This window comes from Trachinotus anak, unplaced genomic scaffold (genome assembly GCF_046630095.1).
Source record: "Trachinotus anak isolate AG129_WGS33_773 ecotype Australia unplaced genomic scaffold, CSIRO_AGI_Tana_v1 ptg000025l, whole genome shotgun sequence".
Taxonomy (NCBI): Eukaryota; Metazoa; Chordata; class Actinopteri; order Carangiformes; family Carangidae; genus Trachinotus; species Trachinotus anak.
This window is the reverse complement of record NW_027273876.1, coordinates 17,125,399-17,149,924: the sequence shown is the minus strand read 5'-3', so window position 1 is coordinate 17,149,924 and position 24,526 is coordinate 17,125,399. Positions and strand designations below refer to the sequence as shown.

The 24,526-nt window shown below is 40.8% G+C and overlaps 1 protein-coding gene across 3 annotated transcripts in view; it reads right to left on the bottom strand.

Moving 5' to 3' along the window:
* Positions 1-24,526, bottom strand: part of pemt (phosphatidylethanolamine N-methyltransferase) — a 72,944-nt gene that overhangs the window by 9,191 nt on the left and 39,227 nt on the right. For all 3 annotated transcript variants that reach the window (XM_071462971.1, XM_071462972.1, XM_071462974.1), the window contains 2 exons: positions 21,219-21,364; positions 7,526-7,637 (listed from right to left, as the gene is read on the bottom strand). In XM_071462971.1, coding sequence (XP_071319072.1) covers positions 7,526-7,637; positions 21,219-21,364 — 258 coding nt within the window. The remainder of the gene's footprint in view (positions 1-7,525; positions 7,638-21,218; positions 21,365-24,526) is intronic.

Here is a 24,526-nt window from a genome sequence, read left to right as displayed (position 1 = left end):
CCTGGTCTCGTAAACTACATTACAGGCAAAACATATTTCTTTCCATTATTGCCTTCTATAAGGTCATATTGTGACGTTTTAGACTGAGCGACGGAAGCTCTGCTGAAACTGGGCTAATAACATGCATTCAAACTCATCTATCAAGCAGCAGACAGGCTGTGTGTGCACAGCGTGCTGTGATTCACTGTTGTCTCAGATGACCCAACCTGCTCTCTGGGGAAATCACTAAAGTTCCAACATACACACACAACAATAAGAGGGAATGACAGATTTCTCCCCATGTGTGTGAAATAGTAACATCACCAGTAATTAATTAATCGCTGTTAATAAAAGTGAATGGTTTTTAACAGTAATTTATTTGAGCTCATAACTATGACAGTACACCACATGAGAGACTAGTTTTAAACAGCTTGACGGCTTTAATTAATCTGCAGATTACAGTTTTACATACAAAACATACATGCATCTTGAATGGATTACATTAAATTAAGTAGTTAGGCAGTTAAAATTAACACACAGTAATGCATCAGCAATAATAAAAGAATAATATTGTCTGAATGATGATGACACTGACTGGGGTCAATCTGAGAACTTTTACTTTTGATACTTTGTCTTACATACTCTACATACAGATACTTCCACTCCATACTAAGATTTTAAAGCGGGACTGTGGTGGTCATATTTTTACTCAAAGCTGTACTAACTGAGTTATGGCTACTTAGGGGGCATTATAACAAGCTATAAAAAACAGTGACTGGCCACCTGATGAATGCAAGTCCAAAATTCATTCCTCTCCGTTTAGCTCAGCTTTAGGGAAATATCTGCTAAATGCTGCACTATGTTCACCAGCTAGTTGCTAACTTTGCCTGCTTGCTGTTTAGGCCTGGACAGGGAGTGTACAGTGGGGTTGTTTTATTATATACAATATTTTTTGTTTAAAACAGCTCCCTGCTGTGCCTGCATATGAGTCAAGTCAAGTCAAGGTTCCCAGATTTCAAACACTCTTCACAAGAAAGATGCTCCATCTTTTGTGTTGTGACTGGTTACTCTGAAGGTAAATATAAAGCTCTGGAGTTAAGGATGAAGGCTGCAGAAGGGGAGTGGGTGTGGAGTGGAAGAGATGGAGAGCAGTGTTTCACAAAGGCAGTGCTACACTGCTGCATAAAAGATCTAAATACAACTACTTATGCACTTTCCAGCCTGATTAGAGAGTACAGGGGAACATAAAGAGCATGTGTCATGTTTTGCAAGAAATTTCAACTCGGGCTAGAATTTTCTATAATATCAGTAATTGGAATAACCTTTGAACAAATGAGGCCATTGGGAGCAGATAACATTCTCTGTCGTCTAACGTATAGCTGGGAGATGACAGCTACTTCTAATTTACTATGAAAACACTGACATATACTGCAGGTTTATATATGTGAGCAAAAGGACTCAGGGCATGTACAGCTACAGAGGGATTAACTGAGTCAGTCTTAATGACAGAGAAATCCACACAGAACTTTCTATTTGACTGGAAATCACAAATGGAAGGTTAGACAGACATGTGGAGGTGGTGGAAGAGGATGCTAAGACAGAGGAGAATCTGAGATGTCAGAGTTTTAATATGGTTTTTAAAGTGTTCTGCAAAATTAAATTTGAAAAAGGTACAAACACAGACAATTTAAAACCTTGTATAGGTGAAATTTAAAAATGCCTGGTGTTTGGCATAATTTCATCACAAATGTGGAAAGTGTCCCGGGCTTCATCTTGGATGTGCAATTGACATGTTATTTAATGAGTTAGATGTGATGGAATAGTGAAATACTAAATTCTGCATAGTGCAGAGAGGTGGTTCAGGATGGATTGGACAGAAGGGGGTGGGAACTTTCTATGTACTCTATAAACTTTCAAAACAATAGTTGATTTCCATTGTAGAGAGAGCACCATGAGTGTGTGCCCTTGAGTGGCTGTTGTATTAGTTGAAGAGATTACATTTAGTTAAACCAACAGATTCCATGATTCCTTTTTTCTCTCCAATTTATTTGTTCTGTACTTTAATTTCAGAGTGAAACAAGACATTAAAATACATAAATTTTCAACAAAAATAGGGGTATCCTAAAACTTTTGACAGGCCATTTTTTAAATTGATGACATGTATGAAAGCAAGTTTAAAAAACACATTTCATTCTGCATAGACAGTGGTTTCAGAAAGTATTTAGACCCCTTTGTTTTTTTCACACTTTATTATGTTGTAGATTTTTGTAGATTTAATTGTAAATGGACAACATTTTTGCCATCAATCTACACTCAATAGCCCATAATGACAAAGTGAAGCATGTTTTTAGAGTTTTTTACAAATTTGTTAAAAATCAAAAACTGAAATCTGTCATACAAGCCTCTACAAGATTTGCACTTCTGGACTGGGGCTTCATTCTTCCTGGCAGATCCTCTCACGCTCCATCAGATTGGATAGAAAGTGTCTGAACTGCTATAAGGTTCAAGTCTGGGCTTTGGCCTTGCCTCTTATAGACAGTCAGAAACTTGTCCTGAAGCCACCCCAGTGTTGTCTTTGCCGTCTTTCGGGTCACTGTTTGGAGAAGGTTTTCTTTTGAATCTCTGTTAGACTGACAAATGGATTCATACCCTGACCAAAGGGCCACTGTCAATTTTCCACAGGTGGACCCCGATCATGTCCTAGACCTCTTTGCTCTAGTCATCCTTGTGATGTACAAGGATGACTAGAGCAAAGAGGATGGATCTGGCCACAATTTGGAGTGCCACAGCAAAGGGTCTGAATTCTTTTATAAATGAGAGATTTCAATAAAGTGTGGGAGGGGTCTGAATACTTTCTGAAGCCACTGTATACAGTCGTAACAAAAAGCTCCAGCTTGAAAGAGGAAACAAGAAAAAATTGACTAAATTGTGGCAGAGATATGAGGAGCACAGCTCTGTGGAGCTTTGAAGACTGAAAGTACTTTTACAAATTTAATTCTAAAACTTTCCATAAGTGGAAGCAGAGATCTACTGTTGTTATATAATTATATGATTCTCTTTTATGTTTCGGTGACGCAAAACAAGAACACAAATTCTATCATGTTTGGACCACAGGAGCTATGCAAAGAACATATTTATGATATAGCCATGAATATATTCTTTGTCTGTAAAACTGTCTTACTGTTTTAGGCTCTCTGCTGTTACACTATCCACATACTGTATATGCCACAGCTGAATAGCAACAGGGTCGTGCAGAGCTGAGAGTGGAGCAGCAATCTTTTGCCCGGAGCTGAGAGTGACCTTTTAAAAGTCAGAGCACTGTTGTTCTCTCACTCAAAGATATGGCTCCATCCCGCAAGCTCAACACATGATAATATTCCATGATATAACTGAAGGGCAGCATTCCCCACACTGTTCATCACTCTGCCAATGTTATGGTGTTAAAACAAATGAACTGTCCCACTGTGGAGTGGACTGGAGGGGGTTTTCTCAATATGTGAGAAAAAAGAGCAAACAGACAAGTAGTTGCAGTAACAGGCAAGTAGTTGAAGTAGCTGAGTACAGCATCATCATTGGTGGCAGAGCCAGCTATTGATGTGCAGTATTTATACTGCACACCCGCACATAAGGGATTAAGTAAATGATGATGAAGACAAAGGCAGATGCACATGCAAAATACAATCATGAGTTCAGTATTAACCGCACAACAATGTTGACTGTCTTCTTTGTTCTTCTGTATTAAAATAACATGACATAATGAATCATTCTTGTTTGGGTGTGATGTTCTCTTTTACTGTTGCATTTATGACAGAGTGCAGCATAAGGAGAGTTTGCTGCACTCTATCCATATACAGATTGTTTGAAATGGAACTGTAACCTGTATTATTACATCTGCCACACCTGGCAGTAACAGGTGACAGGTGTTGCTAAATCAAGCAGGGCTGAAATCTTGTAACTTCTAACCACAACAATACTTTTGAAGCTTATGCTTAATACTTTTACCATTTTTTGCAGATAAAATATTTCAAAATGTAGATAGATATTCCCTTTACAGTAGTATTGTTTTTGGCCCCAGCAGGCAGCTGTTTTCAATAGAAAAAAACTCACTGCACACAACCTGCTTAGCGGCAAACAGCAAACAGACACAGTTAGAGACAAGCTGGTTGACAAAGTGAAGCATTTCTCAGTTAAAGAGCCAGATATTTAGCTCAGGAATTGGTAGAGACCAAAAACAGAGCGAAAAGAACGTGTACATTGGCCTTACATAGGTGGCCAGAAACACGTTTCCAAAGTCATGTTTCTTGGTGCATTACAGCATCTGTTTGTCAGTGGAATAATGTGAAACAAGTAACAGGAATGTATACTGTGTCACCTACATGCTAATGCATTTACATTCTTGTGCGTGTACATGCGAACAAAGAAAATGGGGACCAACATATAAAACTATTCCTCCATTGCACAAATAGTGGTCAAAAACTCCACAGGGTCGCCTTAATTTTCCTATTGTGAATTCACAAGAGTCATACAGATGTGCAAAGAGAGCAGATGTTCCCTTTTTCAGCCTTGATTTGATATCATGGATTGGGGTTTAGCCAGATGTGCATTATGTCTGAATGTTTCAGTCCAAAGTTGTACAGCTGACTGCTGCTTTTTAAGAAGCAATACTTTTACTTGCAAACAGAGTTTTTCCATTTTCTCCCATAACCTGCTTTCTTAAACCATAAGTACGTCTATCGTTGCATGAAAAGTGCAAAGTTTCTGCAGTGAGTCATATTTGTCAGTAAATGTTAAACTGTCAAGAGTAAACATGATATCTATTCATCTAAATACAGTGCTGACAGTTTGGAAAACAGGGGATTACTTCAGGACCATTCCTCCTGTTTGGTGCCACAGCCCTTTTTCTGGAGTGGCGACCCATGCAAAAACACATGATACATGAACACAAGGAATTGCATCATGCAGCAATTTTTGCTCCCATCTTATTTATTTAGCAGCACGAGTCTAGCTCGTGTTCATGTATTAGTCTAAGTGCATCTGCTAATGTGTGTCAGCTAATCTCCTGTCCAGGCCACAGAGTAAGTGGGACATACACGGGCTGGCACATGAAGGGGACTGGAAGAGGGTGAGGGGTGTGTGTGAGTGTCTGTGTGGTAGTTTTTCTCCCCTCCCCCTGTTCTGAAGTTCAGTGGTTCTGAGGATGTGAGATCCTTCAGAACCACTGAAGTGCTCTCAGTCACAGCGAAGAATGTTCTTGAGGGTTTTAAGGCTTTTACATTAAAGTTAACGTATCTGAAGTACAACAGAGAAAAGGAAATAAGAATAATCACCAAGCTCTGTTGTCAGAGCGACCAATAAAACAGCAATACAAATTTCAAGACTGTTAATAATCAAATAAGTGTATATATGATATTTTGTTAAGGATTACTCAGTAATATTTCTTAATATGATATGATATGATATGATTCTGAGAAGATTTTCTTTCACTTTTAAAAAATTTGGTCCTTACATATTTGATCTATGTATAAAAGTGAATTTAGATATGCATAAATTAAAGGTCTCCTGCTGAGTTTTTGACCTCTAGTTGCATTGTAGAGCAGTGAGTTATGAACAAATACCTGTATACTTTGTATCTTGTTTTCTGCTTGCATGCACATAAAAGTGCACATGCACTTCACAAGCATCAGTGTAACATTATACATACAGTATAATATATATATATATATATATATATATATATATATATAAAATCAAGGGTAATACTTTTACAACATCTGTTTCCAAGGTTGAAAATTACAGTACCAGTCAAAAGTTTGGACACACTGCAGTTAGATAGTTAGATTAGCAGTTTAAACTCCCAACCCTTCCCTGATGTCCTGTGACCGCCATACAGCCACAGCAAAACACTGACTTTAAATGTAGAACTGCTTTCAGTGCTTTTAACAGTTATAATCACTGTGTCTGTTTCTCTTGGAGAGGAGGAGACCTCTGTAGATAATTCGCCTCCAGGTAAAAACCTCCTGAATGACTGACACTGAAGAAATCCAAACTGGGAGAAGCATATGGCAATGGTGGAGGAGACAACAACTCCCATGTTCCCATGCTATTTCATGATGTCACCCAACGCCATCTTTTGTTATTGTTTTGATTGAGAGACCCCTAGTGGCAGAAGTTACATATTGTGCGTTTAACAGAGTGTATTTTTCTACACATACAGCACTACTACAACACACACACACCCATACACTGATGGAAAAAAATTGCCATTAGAGGCAAGCTGGGCTTCAGTTTCTTTTCCGACATTCTTGACATACGAACTGGAGGGGCCAGGGAGCCGACCACCAACATTCTGATTTGAGGACAACCCGCTCTACCTCCTGAGCAACAGCCACCACAAAATAAGCTTGGCTTCAGTTCCCCTTATCACAACAAAGCTGCTGGATCCATCACATCATTATCTGATTTGGTTGATTTTCCATTACAAGCTGCTGCTGACTGAAATTGCTTATAGCTGCTTTTAGTCAGCATGGATGAGAAGTCCTAAAGAGAACTCCATAACAACTGAACAAACTCCGTCTGTGAGTAAACTCTGTGGTGCAGTATGGATGAAAGCTCCAGTGTCATGATTTGCTCTGACGGACATTTTATGTTTGGGCTTTTTGGTTTTATTTCCTGTTTTATTTTGAAGGATCTTCCCTTGTGTGTCTTGTGGTTATTGTCCTGTCCTTGACCTGTGTCCCTCCAGTTAGATTGTCTGTGCATGTTCACTGCAGTAGACACATGCAAACACATCAGAACATCTGCCTCAGTTCATTAGATTGCTGTAGATTGCCGAAGACAGTAACACAAAGGGACAAAGGAATGGAAAGTGAAGACTGCAGAGCAGGTTGAGGCAGAGGCTGCTACTGTGACTCAAAAGACACAACAACAGAGGGTTAGTTAAATATAGAGGTAACTTGAGGGAAACAGGTGAGAGAGAGAGATGGAGGGAGAATAGGCCTGGGACACACATGATACAGGGGCTGAATATGAATTAAATTCAGAGCAGAGAGAAAATGGGGCAAAATTGGTCACAACAAAAAGGACTATATGGAGAGAGAGTATATTTTAGGAATGGAGTGCACGTAGCTCGGTGTGAAGAAGAATGGGGGGCTAATAGCTTTTATTGGCGGATGGGCTCATCAACCCTGGAGCGCTCGCCTAGCAACTACGCACGCCGGGCTCCAAGCAATGTGGTCACGGTTGTCATAGCAATGAGGCACACGTATAAGTTTTCAACTCCCCTCCTTTTTCAAGAGGGAAATGATTTTTCAACTTGAAAACATTTTTCTTTTGCAGGTCACCGTTTGTTATCCATGCTGATTCTGAATGTCTTCACTTTATGTGTTAATTGCTCTTCAAGTAATGGTTCATGATGTACCTGGCAAAAATAACTTGCTGTTGTGATTTTTATAGCCAATCTCAGACCTCTGCAGGAACCTTAAATTTGATTCACTCTTTTGCCAACCAAAGATACACTCATTACACACAAACACACACACACTCTTACATGAGTGCCAGGCCAAGGTAGTTAGCAGTGCTGCCCCAGTACATCGGGTTCTCTATGATGTTGAAGGGAAAGCCCGTCACCTTCTCATCCATCAGGATGCCAAAGTAATCACCTGAAAAACACACACATAGACACACACACAGCAGGTTAATGCTGTAACACGTTCAGATGACAGGATTCTGGCTCTGTTTGACACAAACACTGCATTTCATAACCAAAATCTGTCAATTTTCACAACTGCTTTTCCTGTTTAGTGTTGCGTGAAGCTGGAGCCTATCCCAGCATGTACTTGGCGAGAAGCAGGGAACATCTCTGAGGGTGTAACAGTTCCAAATTTGTCTCCAGGCTCTAGATTATCAACGAGTTCAGGTGGACTGGGATTTAGTGCCAAACTTGGTGGACTGTTTCACACTGTTGCCATGGTTTCCACTTTGTCATCGACCATGATGCCATGTTTTAAACTCAGACCAGACAGATTTTAGTGTACTTGATATTCTACAATCATTTTTCACATGTTTCTGACAAAACAGCAGAAGACACTGAAGTCAGACTGATCAGGTACTGTGAGGGAACATGACCTTGGCACCACACAGCCTTGTTAATGCTGCACTGTCTGGCTGCTCCACCATCACCTGGTTGTTACTGATGTCAACAGTATGACCGCATGGATATGACCTCATGTGAAGACTCTGGAGTGCAAGTTTGATTACTGTAGCAAGAAATGAGCAAGAAAATATTAATTCTTCTCAATTTTGATAAGGAAGTAAACATTATTGTGGTATTATGTATATTTAAGACAAAAAAAATTAAAGAAGGGATAACAGTTTGTGGACATATTTGTTGACACAGTGCCTACAGTTTAAGCCTCTGGGTGTTTCCAACATTTTGAAAGCAAGTGTTGTATGTTGTCAAGAGACCTGCTGTCAACTTCTGTGGTGTGGCGCTATTACCTGGAAAAAGATCACACCATGAATGTATTTGGAGAACAGGACACAGAGCTGCTACTAACCCTTGTTGTCAAGTTTTCCCAGTTCCCACATGTGTTAATAGATGTATTTCCATCCAAATGTAGCATCAACTTTCACCAAATTTCAAGAAATTCAGAGTAGAAAAATGTAAATTAATGTGTATTTCCATTCACTAATGTTATATAAATATTAGGAAGGGTGGTGCTATTTTCCCGCTCATCAAACTGTGGCAGAAGAACAGGGCACATTAAGATGAAGTAACTAAAACAGTCAAACCTCAAATGTCGAATAAAATGCAGAGAACATGCAATGGAAAAAATGGAAAACAGGCATTTCTGTTTACTTCAGGTATTAATTTGAGGACCACTGTTCTAATTGCTCCATCTGTTTTTTCATCTGCCACTTTTTTTCATCTCTTCAGTGAAGTTTAAATCACGTGATAATGATACACCCACTTTTTCACCTCAGCAAAACTTTTTTGTGATATTTTGAGATTCAATAAAACAGGCGCCATCTTAGACCTCAATATTCAGTTCTAAATACACCCATGTGTCACACTGTATAGCCAGGCATTGATAGAAGGCTCCCCCAACCCATTTTTGAATGAGACTAGGTCAAAAACTATTGGCTGGACTCTGCATGGTCAATGGGCAAAATTGAGGACATAAACAACTGACATCATCGTGTTGTATTATCATTCTGCCTAGTATCAGCTGGTTTCAGCTCTTTATCTATTTGCTTCTCTCCTATTCTCTCTGTTCACATATACAGTATTTTAATACAGCCACATTTCCAATAAAGCTGTTGTCATTTACACATTTATCTGTTTCTGATGTTGTTGAAATAGTGTTTGAAATAGTGACCAATCCAACTTCGTGCATAAGCAGTAACAAATTATTCTGATCCGCTTTAACCGCTGCTGGTGACTCTCTTCCATGGAAAGTTATGGTAAGCCCTTTTAACATTTAATAGCTAGTCTGGATATGTACTGCAAATATCCATAATTCAATTCTTCCTAGTCAACGTCTGCATTTCAGATATCCACAATGACATTCTTCCTATGCACAATTGTCATTTCAGATATCCACAGCGTTATTCTTCCTAGGACAAATGTCGTCACTTTTTCCATTCATGTGTATGTGGTTTCTCATTCTAGGTAATTTTAATTCAGTTAATTTTGATTAGAGGTATCCCAATCAGAGATATCTTTAACATTCATTCTGCCTAGTCAAAATTTAATTACAGATATCTTGAACTAGGCTTAGAGATATCTGTAATTATGTTCGAGGTTACGGCAAGTAGGAGGAGGGGCTTGCCTTAGGTGGGAGCAGCTTGGATTTCATACAGGTTTAAAGCCATGTTTGAGCAGCCTGAAGACGAAGATTTTGTATTTGACAGGGTTTTTAGTGCTGCAGCCTGTGCAAGACGTGAACTGGCAGCAAGAAAAGCTCAAATGGATTTATTATCAACAACAACAACTCTCAAGTTAACGAAGCTCTCGTTCCCCACAAATTCCTTGATTATAAACTTGTTTTTTTCACAGCATTTTCTATCATATTTAACTATTGTATCCACAACAACTGCCATTTCTTCTGCTGTCACTGTTCAAATGATGTCTTTGCTGGGCAAATACGCAAAACAGTTCTGACGTATCAAAATTACATATATATCTTTAACTTTAATTCTGCCTAGTCAAAACTGAATTACAGATATCTCTAACTGTCATTTTGACTTGTCAAAATTAAGTTGCTGATATCTGTAATGTTCATTCCGGATAGTCAAATTTAGCCATTAAACATTAAATCTGCTTGCCATAGAAAGTAGCTAAAGTTTGTCCAAAAGTTGCTGGAGTTGTCGCTCACAGATGGACGTTAGCAATTGCTAACAACATCAGCTCCCCAACTTAACTGTCTGTTTGGTCAAAGATATTTTACCAATTAACTCACAGCATCGTCAGTCGGTTTCAAAACGTTATGTCCCTGACAGAACACTACATTTGTTCCTTTTTGGTGGTTACAATTATGACAAAATAAATACACAAGTCAAAACAAACAACAAGGGTGAATTTAGCATATTTCTGATACCATGAGCTTGTGGTGAACAACCATTGGATGTCAAAACAAGTGTGTGTGTGCTAACTTGTGCAGTGTGCACAAAGGTCTTTGGCCTATAACACCGCTGGGTGCAGCTGAACTAGGGCACTGCTTACTGTAACCTGAGCACTTACCATGGCTTGCTATGTAATAAGTTCCCCAGATATTGTACGCACACAGACACATATACACACAAACACAGACATAATCTGACCCATTTTACATTCAAATACCTCCCTTATGCCTCTGTCATCCACCCACCCACCCACACACACGCACACACACACACACACACACACACACACACAGGCTTCCAGTAGGTAAAATTGACCTGCTGAGTTACACATGTGGTGCTGCTGGCCCTGTTTTCTGTTGAAGAGAGGCTGTTAATGCCCAAGTTATATAACAATTTTCATTATGTATGCTCGTTTAAACACCTCAGGTAGGCTGGAATAAAGAAAGATTATATAAACAACTGTGTTTGGTTTTGAATAGAAAACCAGCTGGCATTCTGAACAATATGCTAACCTCATTTTTGACCTCCAAAGTCACTACCTGTAACCCATTCACATACGAAAGCCAAGCATAGCCTTTTTTCGTAATTCTTTTTTTCCCTGTGTCACTGTTGTTTCTTTGTGGTTATGAAAACAACCTTGAAGTTAGAGAAGTGGGTCTGTGATTATAAGGGTGTGATCGGAGTGTGGATCCTGGGCCAGCTGGCCGTCACATTAAGACTATGGGTAATTTGATTGTGTTTGGATCTTCGTTTCTGCCCCTGTGCCATCAATTTGAATTATCAGGTCACAGTGACTCACAGCGATAAAAACAGAACAAATAAGACATAACAGCCCCCCCTGCCCACCCCCCATACACAGGTAGGGCACCTCAGTCGAGAGAAAGCTTAACTATAGGAGTTCAAAGGCAAAATAAGTAATAAGCATCATATTGGAAATTACTAATGAGAAAAGCAAAGGTAATGCATTATCACTCTATGTCAGAGAAATATGGTGAAATATCTCATCTCACAGCTGAGGTATTTACCATTTTTTAATTTTAATCAGTGACCTTTTTGTTGAGCTGTTATCATTATATAACTGCTGTTTCCTGCCCTGTAGCACTGAGAGGAGTATAATGCATCAGTGCTGCTTAAACATCCGGTTGTTCAACATTTCAGCTCAATAGCAGATAACTTATAGTTTTTGCACTCCATTGTTTTCTAAAGCAGTGGTTCTCAAAGTGGGGTCCATAAGACAGGGGATCAGTGCAAATTAACTACATATTATAAAATTGTGCTGTTTCATTAAAGAAATGCACAGCTACAGATAGGACCATTTGCACTAATAAAACAAACATATTGTGTCCATCACTCCCACCCAAGTTAACTTTGGGTCTATAGAAAATGTGGTATCACTCATGTCAATCTGTCATGAGCCACTCACTTCACTCAGAATGCAAAGTTCCGTTCCTGCTGCTGCTTAGCTTTGCTTATTAGCCAACTGGCTAGCATGGAGAAATATTTGAGTCAGTCCACATCATCGAGAGGAGCTAAGCCCAAACTAAATAAAGTGAGAAAACATGAAAACATTAATTCGAGTTTGGTTTTACTGAAAACAATGAGAGACCAAAATGCGTCATGTGCCTTCAGGTGCTAGCGAACGAAGCCGTGCCAAGGCAAAGCGCCATCTGATTGCAAAGCACCTACAATATTCTGGCAAAACCAAAGAATTTATCTGTCGAAAGAGGGAAGAATGCACCCGCCAGAAAACACAGATGGTGAACGTGGTAATAACTTCAGAGAAAGCACAAATGGCCTCTTATTGCTAAGAGTACGAAGCCATACACACAATTGCACAAGAACTGAAATGTGTGAAGTTATGCTTGGGACAGAGGCAGCTAATAAACCAAACGCTGTACCTCTTTCACATGACACTCTGAAGAGTAAAACTGAAGAGCTCTCAGCTGACATTCAGTCACAACTACTGGATAGATTGCGTTCCCGTGAGAAATTTTCTAGTCAGTTGGACAAATCAACAGACACTGCTAGTGAGGCTCAGTTACTTGTTTTCGTTAGCTGTCCAACATTTTGGAAGACTTTCTGTACTGGAAGGTGGTGCGGGTGAGGAAATATTCAGACTCCTGGATGCTTTGATTACTTAAGCAGGAGTGAGCAGGGAAAAATGTGTGGCCATTTTTACGGATAGTGCGGCAGTGATGACAGGCCGAAAAAGTGGGGGTTGTATGGATGCACACTGTATGTTGCATAGGCAGACACTGACATCCAAAGGTATGGATTTACAACTTCACTCCGTTTTTAACACAGCTGTTACTGCAGTTAATTTTGTGAAGTTAAGGGCACTGCAGTCACGTATGTTTGGACATCTTTGTAGGGAGATGGATGCTGAGCATGACGCACTGTTTTATCGCTCTGAAGTGCGATGGCTCTCTCGTGGTTAAGTTCTGCAGCGGGTGTTCGAGCAACACAGTGAGATGACATCGAAGAGTTTTTTTCTGACTCGGGAGGGCGTCGCCAAATTGGCATATCTCACTCAACAGCCTCAACCTTCCTATTCACAGTAGCTATGAAGTCAGCAACAAATCACCTGCTTCATGAAGAAAACAGAGCTGTGGAGAAGAACGATACAAGGTAGAGTAACAGACATGTTCCCCCAACTGACCGACCACCTGTCTGTGGCTATTGTGAGAGAGGTAGGCGCTTCTCACCTCACTGCACTGAGCGAGCACTTCAGCTCATACTTCTCCGATATGAACACTGATGTCTGGGACTGGATGTGGGATCCCTTTGCCCCAGCTGCCAAAACAAGTGGCCATACTGGTAAGGCTGGAGAGGAGCTGTTGGACTTATCCTGTGATAGGACATTGAAAGCCTGATTCCAGCATGTGAGTCATTCAGAGTTTTGGCCCTCCCTCTCATGAGTATCCTCAACTGACTGGCAAGACCATGTGGCTATTGCTCCCTTTTCCCTCTGTTAGTCATTATTCTCCAATTTGACTGGAATGAAGACTATATACAGGGCTCATTTGCATATGGAGAACAATCTTCGACACGGCCTCTCATCTTTTTTTTTTCCAAGAATGGAGAAACAGTGTAGTAAGAGACCGGCTCACCAATCTCATTAATTTTGTTGAGCTCATCAAGTGAGTTACTGTGATGAAATAAGCTCATGTGATGTAGCAGCCTCATACAAATGTTCCAATCAAAAGTATGTTCTATTACTTTCTATTACTATTTTCTATTACTAATTACTACGATGCGTTCTGTAACACTGGATGATAACCTCTGTTATGATCTGTTCAGAGCTTCCTGCTAGTGAGTTGAATGAGGAGCGATACATTTATTATCTTAAAGCTGAAGCTGAAAGTCAACTTTAGACTGGTAATCTTAAATGTTTCTCTTTATCACTATAAAGCAGGTCTGAAGTATTTAGGTTGAAAAGTAGTGCAGAGCTAGCATATCCATAGTGGATCCATCTCCATGACAGTTTATCCACTGACTATATGATATGGTTTAATCCTCTGGAAATGCTTGTAAGTGCATCTTGAGGCTGGAATAAAAATAGCAGTTAAATGTTTCCAAGGTCAAGAATGAACTTTGATGCTGATGAAATACTGATCATTTTGCTATGATTAGTATTTGGACTAAAAATATGATATATTTTATCCTATATTTGATACTAGAGGAAAGGTCACGTGTTCATAAAAATCAAAGGGTTTAATCCCCTTCGGAGCATAAATGTGTTCAATTTTATTGCCACATACATTTCTTTTAGCAAATTTCTTGTATGCATAGTTGATATTTTTGCCTTGCTGTGTCCAAATTGGAAAAGGTGTTTCCTATGGGGAGCCTGAGTATGCTAAATTAATTTCAATTTGAATTCAATTCAGTTGGATTTGTATAGCATCAAATACATTATCTCAAAGTACTTTACAGTGTAAGGTCAATTAAGTTACAATATTATAGAGAGAAACCCAACAGTTCCCACAGTGAGAAAGTACTGGCGACAGCGGGGAGGAAAACCTCCCTTTCAACAGAACCAGGCCCAGGATGGGCAGCCATCTGCCTCGACTGATTGGGTTGTGGTAATTTTACTTTTAATGCTAGTGCTAGAGGAAAAGGGACCAAACCAGACAGAAATTTGGAGTGAACTGCCATCGTACATGGATATCAATAGAAAATCTTAGGGCAGGAATGAATGACAGCTGTCATGATCTTGTTAGCATTGGATGTACTGGCAGCTTGAAAACTGATATTACCACAATTAACAGTTCTAAACATCCCAACCTGCATTACCTATACGAAAGGAAACTAACATTGCTACAGTTATGCTTCAAATGTACGCCACCTGCAGACAAGGAGTGGTATCTACAGCATATTTTTTCTGCTGTTTGTGCCTGTAGTTTTGTGGTTTTACATTTCCCCCCTTTTGGTTATATTAAAACCATAATTAAAAGTGGAACATGTGTATCATTATTCTGATGTCCATACTAATATAAATACTAAAATAAAAAATGTGGCATTAGCATTAAGCTTTTTCAGGCACCCAAAAATGAAACATAAAATTAACAACAAAAACAAGAGCTGTGTTAACATTTTAATATCACTCCTAACACTTAAATATTCAGCTACAATGACAGAACAGAACAGAATTTACATTTATTTAGCCCCAACAGCAGAGAAATACTTTTTTCTTTGGTATGAAGTGGGTATAGAGTTATTATTTTGGTCTGGGACTTGGTATGAGACTTTTGAGAAGCACCACAAAGTTGCTTCTGATAAGTCACACTGTCATCCTTGAACAAAAAACTTTGTTTATATTTTGTGCTTTAAAGACTTTGGAGAATGAGACATGCCAACAGTCTCCGGCCAGGTCCCGTCACCTTCTGCCTCCCCTCTGTTGTCACATTTGGGGATTAGTGGAGACAGAGTTATGGACTGATGGCATTTCAGTACAGTCATGACAAAGATGGCACAGTCTGGATCTTGTAGATGACTCACTGAAAGGACTGACCCAGAAACTAGATACCAGCACTTGCCAAATCATTATATTAGTGATATCATACTTGTGGTCATTTGGATCGATGCCTAGATGTATTGAACAGCACAACAACGGAAAAGAAACATGTTTGTCTCAGAACCAGATGGGAAGACATTTGCATGTGCCATATGTGAGGACATGAAACTGTTCCTTTGCATGCATGGAAATGAGCACGGCTGTGTAAATTGGCGCAAATGTGTTCACGTGTCTTTACTCATTTACACGTCCTTGTTAGGAAACAGCACGTGTGTGCATGTCTTTCCTCAAGTCACATAAGATCCCACAACTTCCTTTTTTTATCCACAGTTCTTTCATATGTAATTCATAGTACATACTATAAATAAAAATAGGGATGTAATTAATTTAAAAGAAGGTTATGGGCCCTAATTTGCATGCGGTGCAAAGTGGTGCAATGCGAAATGCAACTGTCTTTGGCAGTTTCAGACCAACACAATTCTCATTTTCCACTCCAGCACCCATGTTGTTTAAATAACAAATACACACTCATGGGTATGCTAGTCTTAAAGTTATTTAATAATACTTTCCCCCCTTGTCTACAAATGACAAGACTTATGCTATATATTTTTTGAGTTATGTACTTACATTACCCCAGATGTTTCTAGCAATTTCCAAGCATCCCAACCTTCATTTGGTCGACATTCAATGATTTAATATCCCTTATGCTCATGTGTCAGCGTTGTGGTTCCCCGGAATATTTTTCAATAAAAAAGCGTCGTTCTAGCCAGAACTCAAAATTTACTTTTATTCCGTTTTAAGCCGCATTTTAAGACAATGAAGAAATCCAAACCAGGAGAAGCTTGTGCAATGGTGGTGACTACAACAACTCCCATGATCCCACACTATTTCATGACTCACCCAACGGCGTCTTTTGTTATTGTTTTGATTGAGAAACCCCTAGCGGCAGAGGTTACTTACTGCAAGTTTAAAAAGGGGTGTGGTCAGGCACATTGGCATCATATTGCTATCTTGAGGTAGCAGAAAACATAGCGAAAAACGATTGACCAACAAAAACTTGATCTGAAGTCATTGCCACAGTTTTTCAGTCTTATTTTAAGTACGCATTATCATGATTGTAATACATAGTCTACATAGACAGGTGCACAACATACATACACTCTGCCTGTAACGCACAACCAGAGTGTGCTGAAAATGTGCTTCAGTTTGTGTAAGTCAGGTGGAACATTAATGTGTGTGTTGCATAACATTGCCATTCATCATGGATGTCTCTTGGACATAAATGAGGCTCTGCAGAGAAGCGTTCTTTTTTACTACCTTAAATACGCCACAGTGTTTGGCATCATTACCTTGAATAAATTTGTTTGCCAGCAGTTCTGAGGCTGTACTAAGGCACTGTGGTGCACTGAATAACATCTTAACATCCTCACAATGAAATGATAACATAGCGTTTAACTGGTATAATGTTAATGTTAATGTTCGCAATCTTATTCGAGAGGTCTTAACATGATAACATTAGGCAATTAGCATTTATACAGTGCACAGCTAAGGCTGATGGGAATATCATATTTGCTTTGCATGTGTTTGATCATAAAACATTGGAGAAATTTTAATTTCAACCAGGTTATGGTGGTAGATGCAAAGTCAGGGAATCAATAACGGTAGGATTCATCCTCTGGGGACCATGACTGACTAGACCAGAATCAGAATCAGAATCAGAATCAGAATCAGAATCAGAATCAGAATCAGTTTTATTGCCAAGTATGTTTTCACATACAAGGAATTTTTTCTGGTGACTGGTGCAATTGATCAGCAACAGTGGGGCTCTCTAGCCTTGTTGATGAGGCTAATAGCAGATGGGAAGAAGCTATTTTTGTGGCGAGAGGTTTTGGTCCTGAAGGACCGCAGCCTCCTGCCAGAGGGGAGTGTCTCAAAGAGTTTGTGTCCAGGGAGGGAGGAGTCAGCTACAATCTTCCCTGCACGCCTCAGAGTCCTTGAGGCGTACAGGTCCTGGAGGGACGGAAGATTGCAGCCAATCACCTTCTCAGCAGAGTGGATGATACGCTGCAGTCTGTTATTGTCCCTCTCCGTGGCAGCAGCGTACCAGATGGTGATGGAGGAGGTGAGGATGGACTCAATGATGGAGGTGTAGAAGTTCACCATCATAGTCCTTGGCAGGTTGAACTTCTTCAATTGCCTCAGGAAATACATCCTCTGCTGAGCTTTTTTGATGAGGGAGCTGATGTTTAGCTCCCATTTGAGATCCTGTGTGATGGTGGTTCCCAAGAAGCGAAAATGCTCCACGGTAGCCACGGGGGAGTCACACAGGGAGATGGGGGTGGGTGGGGCTGGGCTCTTCCTGAAGTCCACTATCATTTCCACTGTCTTCAGAGCGTTTAGCTCTAGGTTGTTCTGCCTGCACCAGGTCACCAGACGCTCAGTCTCCCACCTGTAGGCAGACTCATCGCCATCAGAGATGAGTCCAATGAGAGTGGTGTCGTCTGCAAACTTCAGGAGCTTGACAGACTGATGGCTGGAGGTGCAGGTGTTGGTGTACAGGGAGAAGAGCAGAGGAGAAAGAACGCAGCCTTGCGGGGATCCAGTGCTGATGGTCTGGGAGTCAGACACATGCTTTCCTAGCTTCACGTGCTGCCTCCTGTCAGACAGGAAGTCGGTGATCCACCTGCAGGTGGAGTCAGGCACGCTCAGCTGGGAGAGCTTGTCCTGCAGCAGAGCCGGGATGATGGTGTTGAAGGCAGAGCTGAAGTCCACAAACAGGATCCTGGCATAGGTCCCTGAGGAGTCCAGGTGCTGGAGGATGAAGTGGAGAGCCATGTTGACGGCGTCGTCTACAGACCTGTTGGCTCTGTAGGCGAACTGCAGGGGGTCCAGGAGTGGGTCAGTGATGGATTTGAGGTGGGACAGGACAAGGCGCTCAAATGATTTCATGACCACAGAGGTCAGGGCAATGGGTCTGTAGTCATTTAGTCCTGTGGGCCTTGGTTTTTTGGGGACAGGGATGATGGTGGAGGATTTGAAGCAGGCTGGCACGTGGCAGGTCTCCAGTGAGGTGTTGAAGATGTCTGTGAACACTGGAGACAGCTGATCAGCACAGTGCTTCAGGGATGATGGAGAGACAGAGTCAGGACCGGCTGCTTTGCGGGGGTTCTGCTTCTTAAAAAGCCTGTTGACATCTCTCTCCAGGATAGAGAGAGACGTTCCTTTGGTAGGGGAGGAGGGGGGTTCTGATGTGGCTCTGATGTGGAGGTTAGTGTCAGGCTTGTCCCACTGTCTTTCAAAGCGGCAGTAGAACTCATTCAGATCGTTGGCCAGACGGAAGTCATTAATGGAGTGGGGGGGTTTAGGTTTGTAGTTTGTGATCTTTCTGAGCCCTTTCCAGACAGAAGCAGAGTCATTGGCTGAGAACTGGAGCTGAAGTTTCTCAGAGTACAGTCGTTTAGCTTCTCTCACCGCTTTGCTAAACCTGTACTTGGACTCTTTAAACTTGTCCCTGTCCCCACTCCTGAAAGCTTCCTCCTTTTGCCTCCTGAGCTGACTGAGCTTAGCTGTGAACCAGGGTTTGTCATTGTTATAACTCACCCTGGTGCGTGATGGGATACAGCAGTCCTCACAGAAGCTGATGTATGACGTCACAACCTCTGTGAACTCATCCAGACTGTTGGAAGCAGTCCTGAACACATCCCAGTTAGTGCAGTCCAAACATGCCCGCAGATCCTCTATGGCTTCACTGCTCCACTGCTTCGATGTCCTCGCAACAGGTTTACACAGTTTTAGTTTCTGCCTGTATGTGGGAATCAGGTGGACCATGACATGGTCAGAGTGGCCCAGTGCAGCCCGGGGGACGGCGTGATAAGCACCACTGACTGTGGTGTAACAGTGGTCCAGAGTGTTCCCCTCTCTGGTCGGGCAATTAACAAACTGTCTGTATTTGGGCAGTTCATGACTGAGGTTCCCTTTGTTAAAGTCACCAAGTACAATAACTACGGAGTCCGGGTTGGTCCGCTCCACACACAGTATCTGGTCTGCGAGCGCCCGCTGTGCCTCCTGCACGTTTGCCTGTGGTGGGATGTAAACACCGACCAGGATGATTGAGGTGAACTCACGGGGGGAGTAGAAGGGCCTGCAGTTTATGATGAAAGTCTCCAGGTCAGGAGAACAGTGCTGCAGGATCACTGTCACGTCTCTGCACCAGCCACTGTTTGCATAAAAGCAGATTCCTCCACCTTTGGTTTTGCCGGACAGCTCTGTGTCGCGATCCGCTCTGAAGAGCTGGAAGCCGGCCAGCTCCAGCGCAGAGTTCGGAATCGATCCACACAGCCACGTCTTCGTGAAGCACAGGACGGCAGATGAAGAAAAGTCTCTGTTCTTCTGCACCAGTAGCTGAAGTTCATCCAGTTTGTTGGGCAGTGAACGCACCTTGGAGAAAAAGATACCTGGGAGAGGTGTGCGGAGTGCGCGCCGGCGGAGACGCGCAAGCGCACCATTAACAGACCATGACTAGATATTGCCATTAACAGACTAAGCAGAAGCAAATGTATTTGAAATATGATGTTCTGTGCATGGGTAAACAAAGTAGAAACAAAATCAACAAAAAGTTTAGACTTTTTTTTTTTTTTTTTTTTTTTGATGGAACACGTGTTTAGAAATGTCCAACGTCTGTATTTATATGGCGATGTAAAAAAGGATTACAGATCTGTGTTTGAGAAAAATCCAAATGATGACCAAAAATTTGATTCCAGTCAGTTGGATCCCAACTCTCACACAGTAATAATACACAAAAATACACATAGAGTTTATTCAACGCCTGTCTGATACAGTGGCAACACCACTTTGATATATTTAGCAAAGTAATAGCGATCATAGAAAAATAAAGATTTACAATAAGTGTGAATCAACAAAAAATTGCAAATCAAATTATTTCCTTTAAGTTCTGTCAGTTCATTTGAACAAATTAAAGCACTAAATAATCTTTGGTCAATCCATTCAAACTGCAATGGTTTGTGAGTTAACTGGATGTTTGTGACTCAAAGTGACTTACAGAAGTACTCCAGTGATTTAGTATTGCCCTCCATTAACCTAATAGATTTGCATACAGATTGATCAGACTGTGATGACCCCACCCACTCTGTTTGTGGTTGCTGGTGTTTTTCCCTTTTTTCCTTCCTGTTTAGGAGGCTGAGCCAAGAGGCGTGTCAGGAGAGATGAGCCACACCTGAACCCACCTTGGGTTGGAGAAATCAGTTCTCTCTCTCTCTCCTGCCAGCAAGAAGGACTTTGGTTTGATTGAGGTTTGGGTTTTGGGTTAGCTTCAGTTTATCTCCACACATTCATGCACCCACCATACCACTGACCCTACTGACATACATTTGCCACCTTAAACTTTAGTTTGCTTATACTTAGTTATAATAAATTTGATTTCCTTTAAACCTCATGTATTTGTGTGGTCTCCCTTGTTTTGTCGTAAGTTTTGAGCTGGTTCATGACAAAGACTACGCTGAGAAACCAAACTGAGGGATGTCACTTGAGCTATTTTCTTGGGCTTGACAAAGCTCTCCTTTAATGATATTTCTTTAATACCCACCTAAGAAGGTTCCAGTGAATCCCAGAGCGAGGAAGCTGCTGACCACTAGTACAGTGCCCAGCACCATGAGAGCTACCCCAGTGTAGAAGACACTTGTCCCGTCCATCACTTCCCACCTGGCCTGTGCCTTCATCGCCACTGTCATACTGCAGAAACAAGGACAAGAACAGAACCATAACCAACTTTATTACCAACCTGTAACCTGCAGATGCTCTGGACCTTGAGCAGGGTTGGATTAGTACTGCATAACCCAAGTCCAAGTGGGAGACCTTTAATGCAGATTCAAGTGGTAACAAGGACTCCTCCTACACACAATAGCGACTGACAGGAAAAGCAGGGCTCGAATTACAGGGGGATTTAGCAGTCTGAACTCCCTGATTAATAATTGTACAAACAATAATTTGGCAGGGGGCATTTATATAGCATTCTTATCTATAATTGTAAACATTACAATATGTTTCCCATATTCATGCCTGGCAGAATCTTATAATACAATTTCAGCCCTAAAGTGGACCGTACCATTGCTTAATCTTCAAGTCCTCCAAAGTAAAAAATAAAATATGTTGTATGTCTGTTTCCTCTACAAAAACACAGGAGCATTTTCTGATCTGATACCCCTGGCAGGATCACATCATTTGTATGTGCTTCCTGAAACTGTTACAAATCACTGTTGAAAAATCTGTTTTATTATGTGAATACTCTATTGTTAAAGTTTTGAAAGGTTTGGGCACAAAAAACAATTTGGTAAAGTTTGGGGAAAGATCATGGTTTAGTAGGGTGAGGGGAGCTCTGTTGCCATGGTGACCATAATAAACACGTCATGGTCCTATTTTTGTTGATCCACTCCGACCTCCTCCCTATGCAGACTTTGTTGCTCTATAATATCTGACTTTCTGACTGATCACTGTGAACTGAGACTGAGATATCATTGTGATATCACTGCATGGAAACACATACAGGGCAAGTAGTACAAATGACCTTATTCATCACGGAGACTTTCTGTTTACAAACCATTATATGTCCTCCAACTTGATGTTACCTTTAATATTACTTGAGAGTAAAGTCACATTTCCATTTTGTTCTCTGGGCTTACCAAGAGAGATGCACTCATTCAGTGACTCACTCACAGGATCCACCTTTTGCAGTTCAGTACCAATAACCCCACTAAATAAGTGAGTCTCTATGCATCACAATTTTGCTAGCGCACAAAATCATCATTGTAGACACAATCAAATATTTCATATTTCCATCTTTTGAAAATGATCTGTCTCCTCTCTTGCCAAGTCTTATACTATAACTTCTAATGCATCAACTGCATGTGTGTGTGAGTATAAAGAGAGTGCTTGTTAGTGACAGTCCTTAACTTCCCCTGACGTCACTCTCAACTGTAGACTGTGCTGAGAGATGAAGGCCATGATTTGTGGTCATGCAGTAAAAGCATTTTCACTCTGTATCCACTGCGTTATCCTAAGGTCTTTGTATGAAGACTTTCTGAAAGGGAGAGTGCTTTAAAAGGTGCTCAACTGGGTTTTAGTGTTGCCCGTATAAAAAGATGGAACTTGCAGAGTGCTGACACAAGGGATGAATTCATGCCAAAATGTAATTATTGATTTAAACTCCACAATATTTACTGCTTGAGTTCAGATTAAGAGTTCGCAGTTAAGAGGATGAATGTGGAGACTATCAAATAACCCCCATATCTCCCCTTCTAATACAGCCCTACAGTTTGATAACACAATAGCTTAGAAAGCATACCCTAATACACTGAACTGAGGGCGAACTGGAGTTTGTAAGTCTGCAATTTTATCCATTTGTAATCTACAGCACAATAAAGTGTGCAAAAAGTGAAGGGGTCTAAATACTTTCTGAAGCTACTCTATAACCTCACTAGGTGGCTCAGATGTGTGAGAGCCCATGGGAACCTGGATACATACAACTAATAGATCCTTCCCAACTCCTTACTTACTCTGTCAAGTGCTGTTTCTTATATTTTTACAATTACAATCTGACTTTCATCTTTCCCTCTTCTATTCTCCTCTGCTTCCTCACTACTGTGCCCTAATTACTCAAAGCAAGTGTTCACACACAGAAATGCTGCCCAAATACGTAATGTTGTGTGAGATGGAGTGAGATGGAGGAATGTGGCGAGAAGAAAGGTATGTAGCGGGGCGGCCCGGTAGTTGAGTGGTTAGGGAGACGCTCTTAGCAGGCAGTCACCGGTTCGACTCCCGATCGGTCTGACTCTTTCCTGAATGTCATTCACCTCTCTCTACCCCCTTTCCTGTCAGTCTCCACTGATCTAATAAAGGCACAAAAAGCCTAAAAAAAAAAAAAAAAGAAAAGTATGTAGCCATTGTTGCTGAGAGACCAACGTAACCACATCTGCAGCTGAAATAAGGGCTTACTAGAACAAAAAAACAAAACAGAACAAAAACCAACCCATATACCAAGACATACCAGTAAATCAGTCTGCTAATCAATGGCTATGTTGGATAGAAAAGGAAACCAGTAAGCCTCTAGATGTTTCTTTCACACACTGTTAGATGCTAGAACTCAATCGAAGGGGGTAACCTGTGTTCTAGTTTGGCCAATTCCAGACAAGGTACAGAGCTGCAATATGATGGAAAAAATAAAAACATTGTAATAAGTCAGACTGGCTGAAACTCTGGTTGTCAAGTCTGAAATTTCTTTCTCCAAATTATGGTTGCAATTTGCAATGAATTATCATAGTAAGTAACAAGTAACTTGTGACAAAAGCATGGCAGATTGACTGTTACACTGCTTCATTTGTGGGCAGTGTGACTGCTAAAGCCACAGACAGGTTTATCTTTTTACTAACATGCATTGATTTCAAAGTGGTCTTTCTGAGTAGAAATGTTTCTTACAACTTCGCCATAATAACACTAGCTCCAGAGGCGATTCTCCAGCTCCACACAGGCTTCCTCTGCTTTGACCAAATTTGGATTTCTGGCTCCAGTGAATAAGAAATGGCAGTCAGAGAAATTCCCATATCCTGTTGTGTACTTGCATGGTGCTGGAACACAAATGGTGCCTGTCCAAAGTGGAAGAGAGAGTTTTAGTTCAATTTAACTTTGTACCTTTATATATTTTATATATATGGGTAATATTATTAAATGATATTATTAAAGTTAAAGTAAAGTGTTTTACTGTGATATGAAAATATATATTGCAAGCATCCAATTAACTTAAAATGTTTCCATTTATTTGTTTACATTTATGGTTTAAAAGACATATTCCGTCTGTAATGTTTTATTTTGTATTACAATGTAGCTTGTGTAAATGTGTAT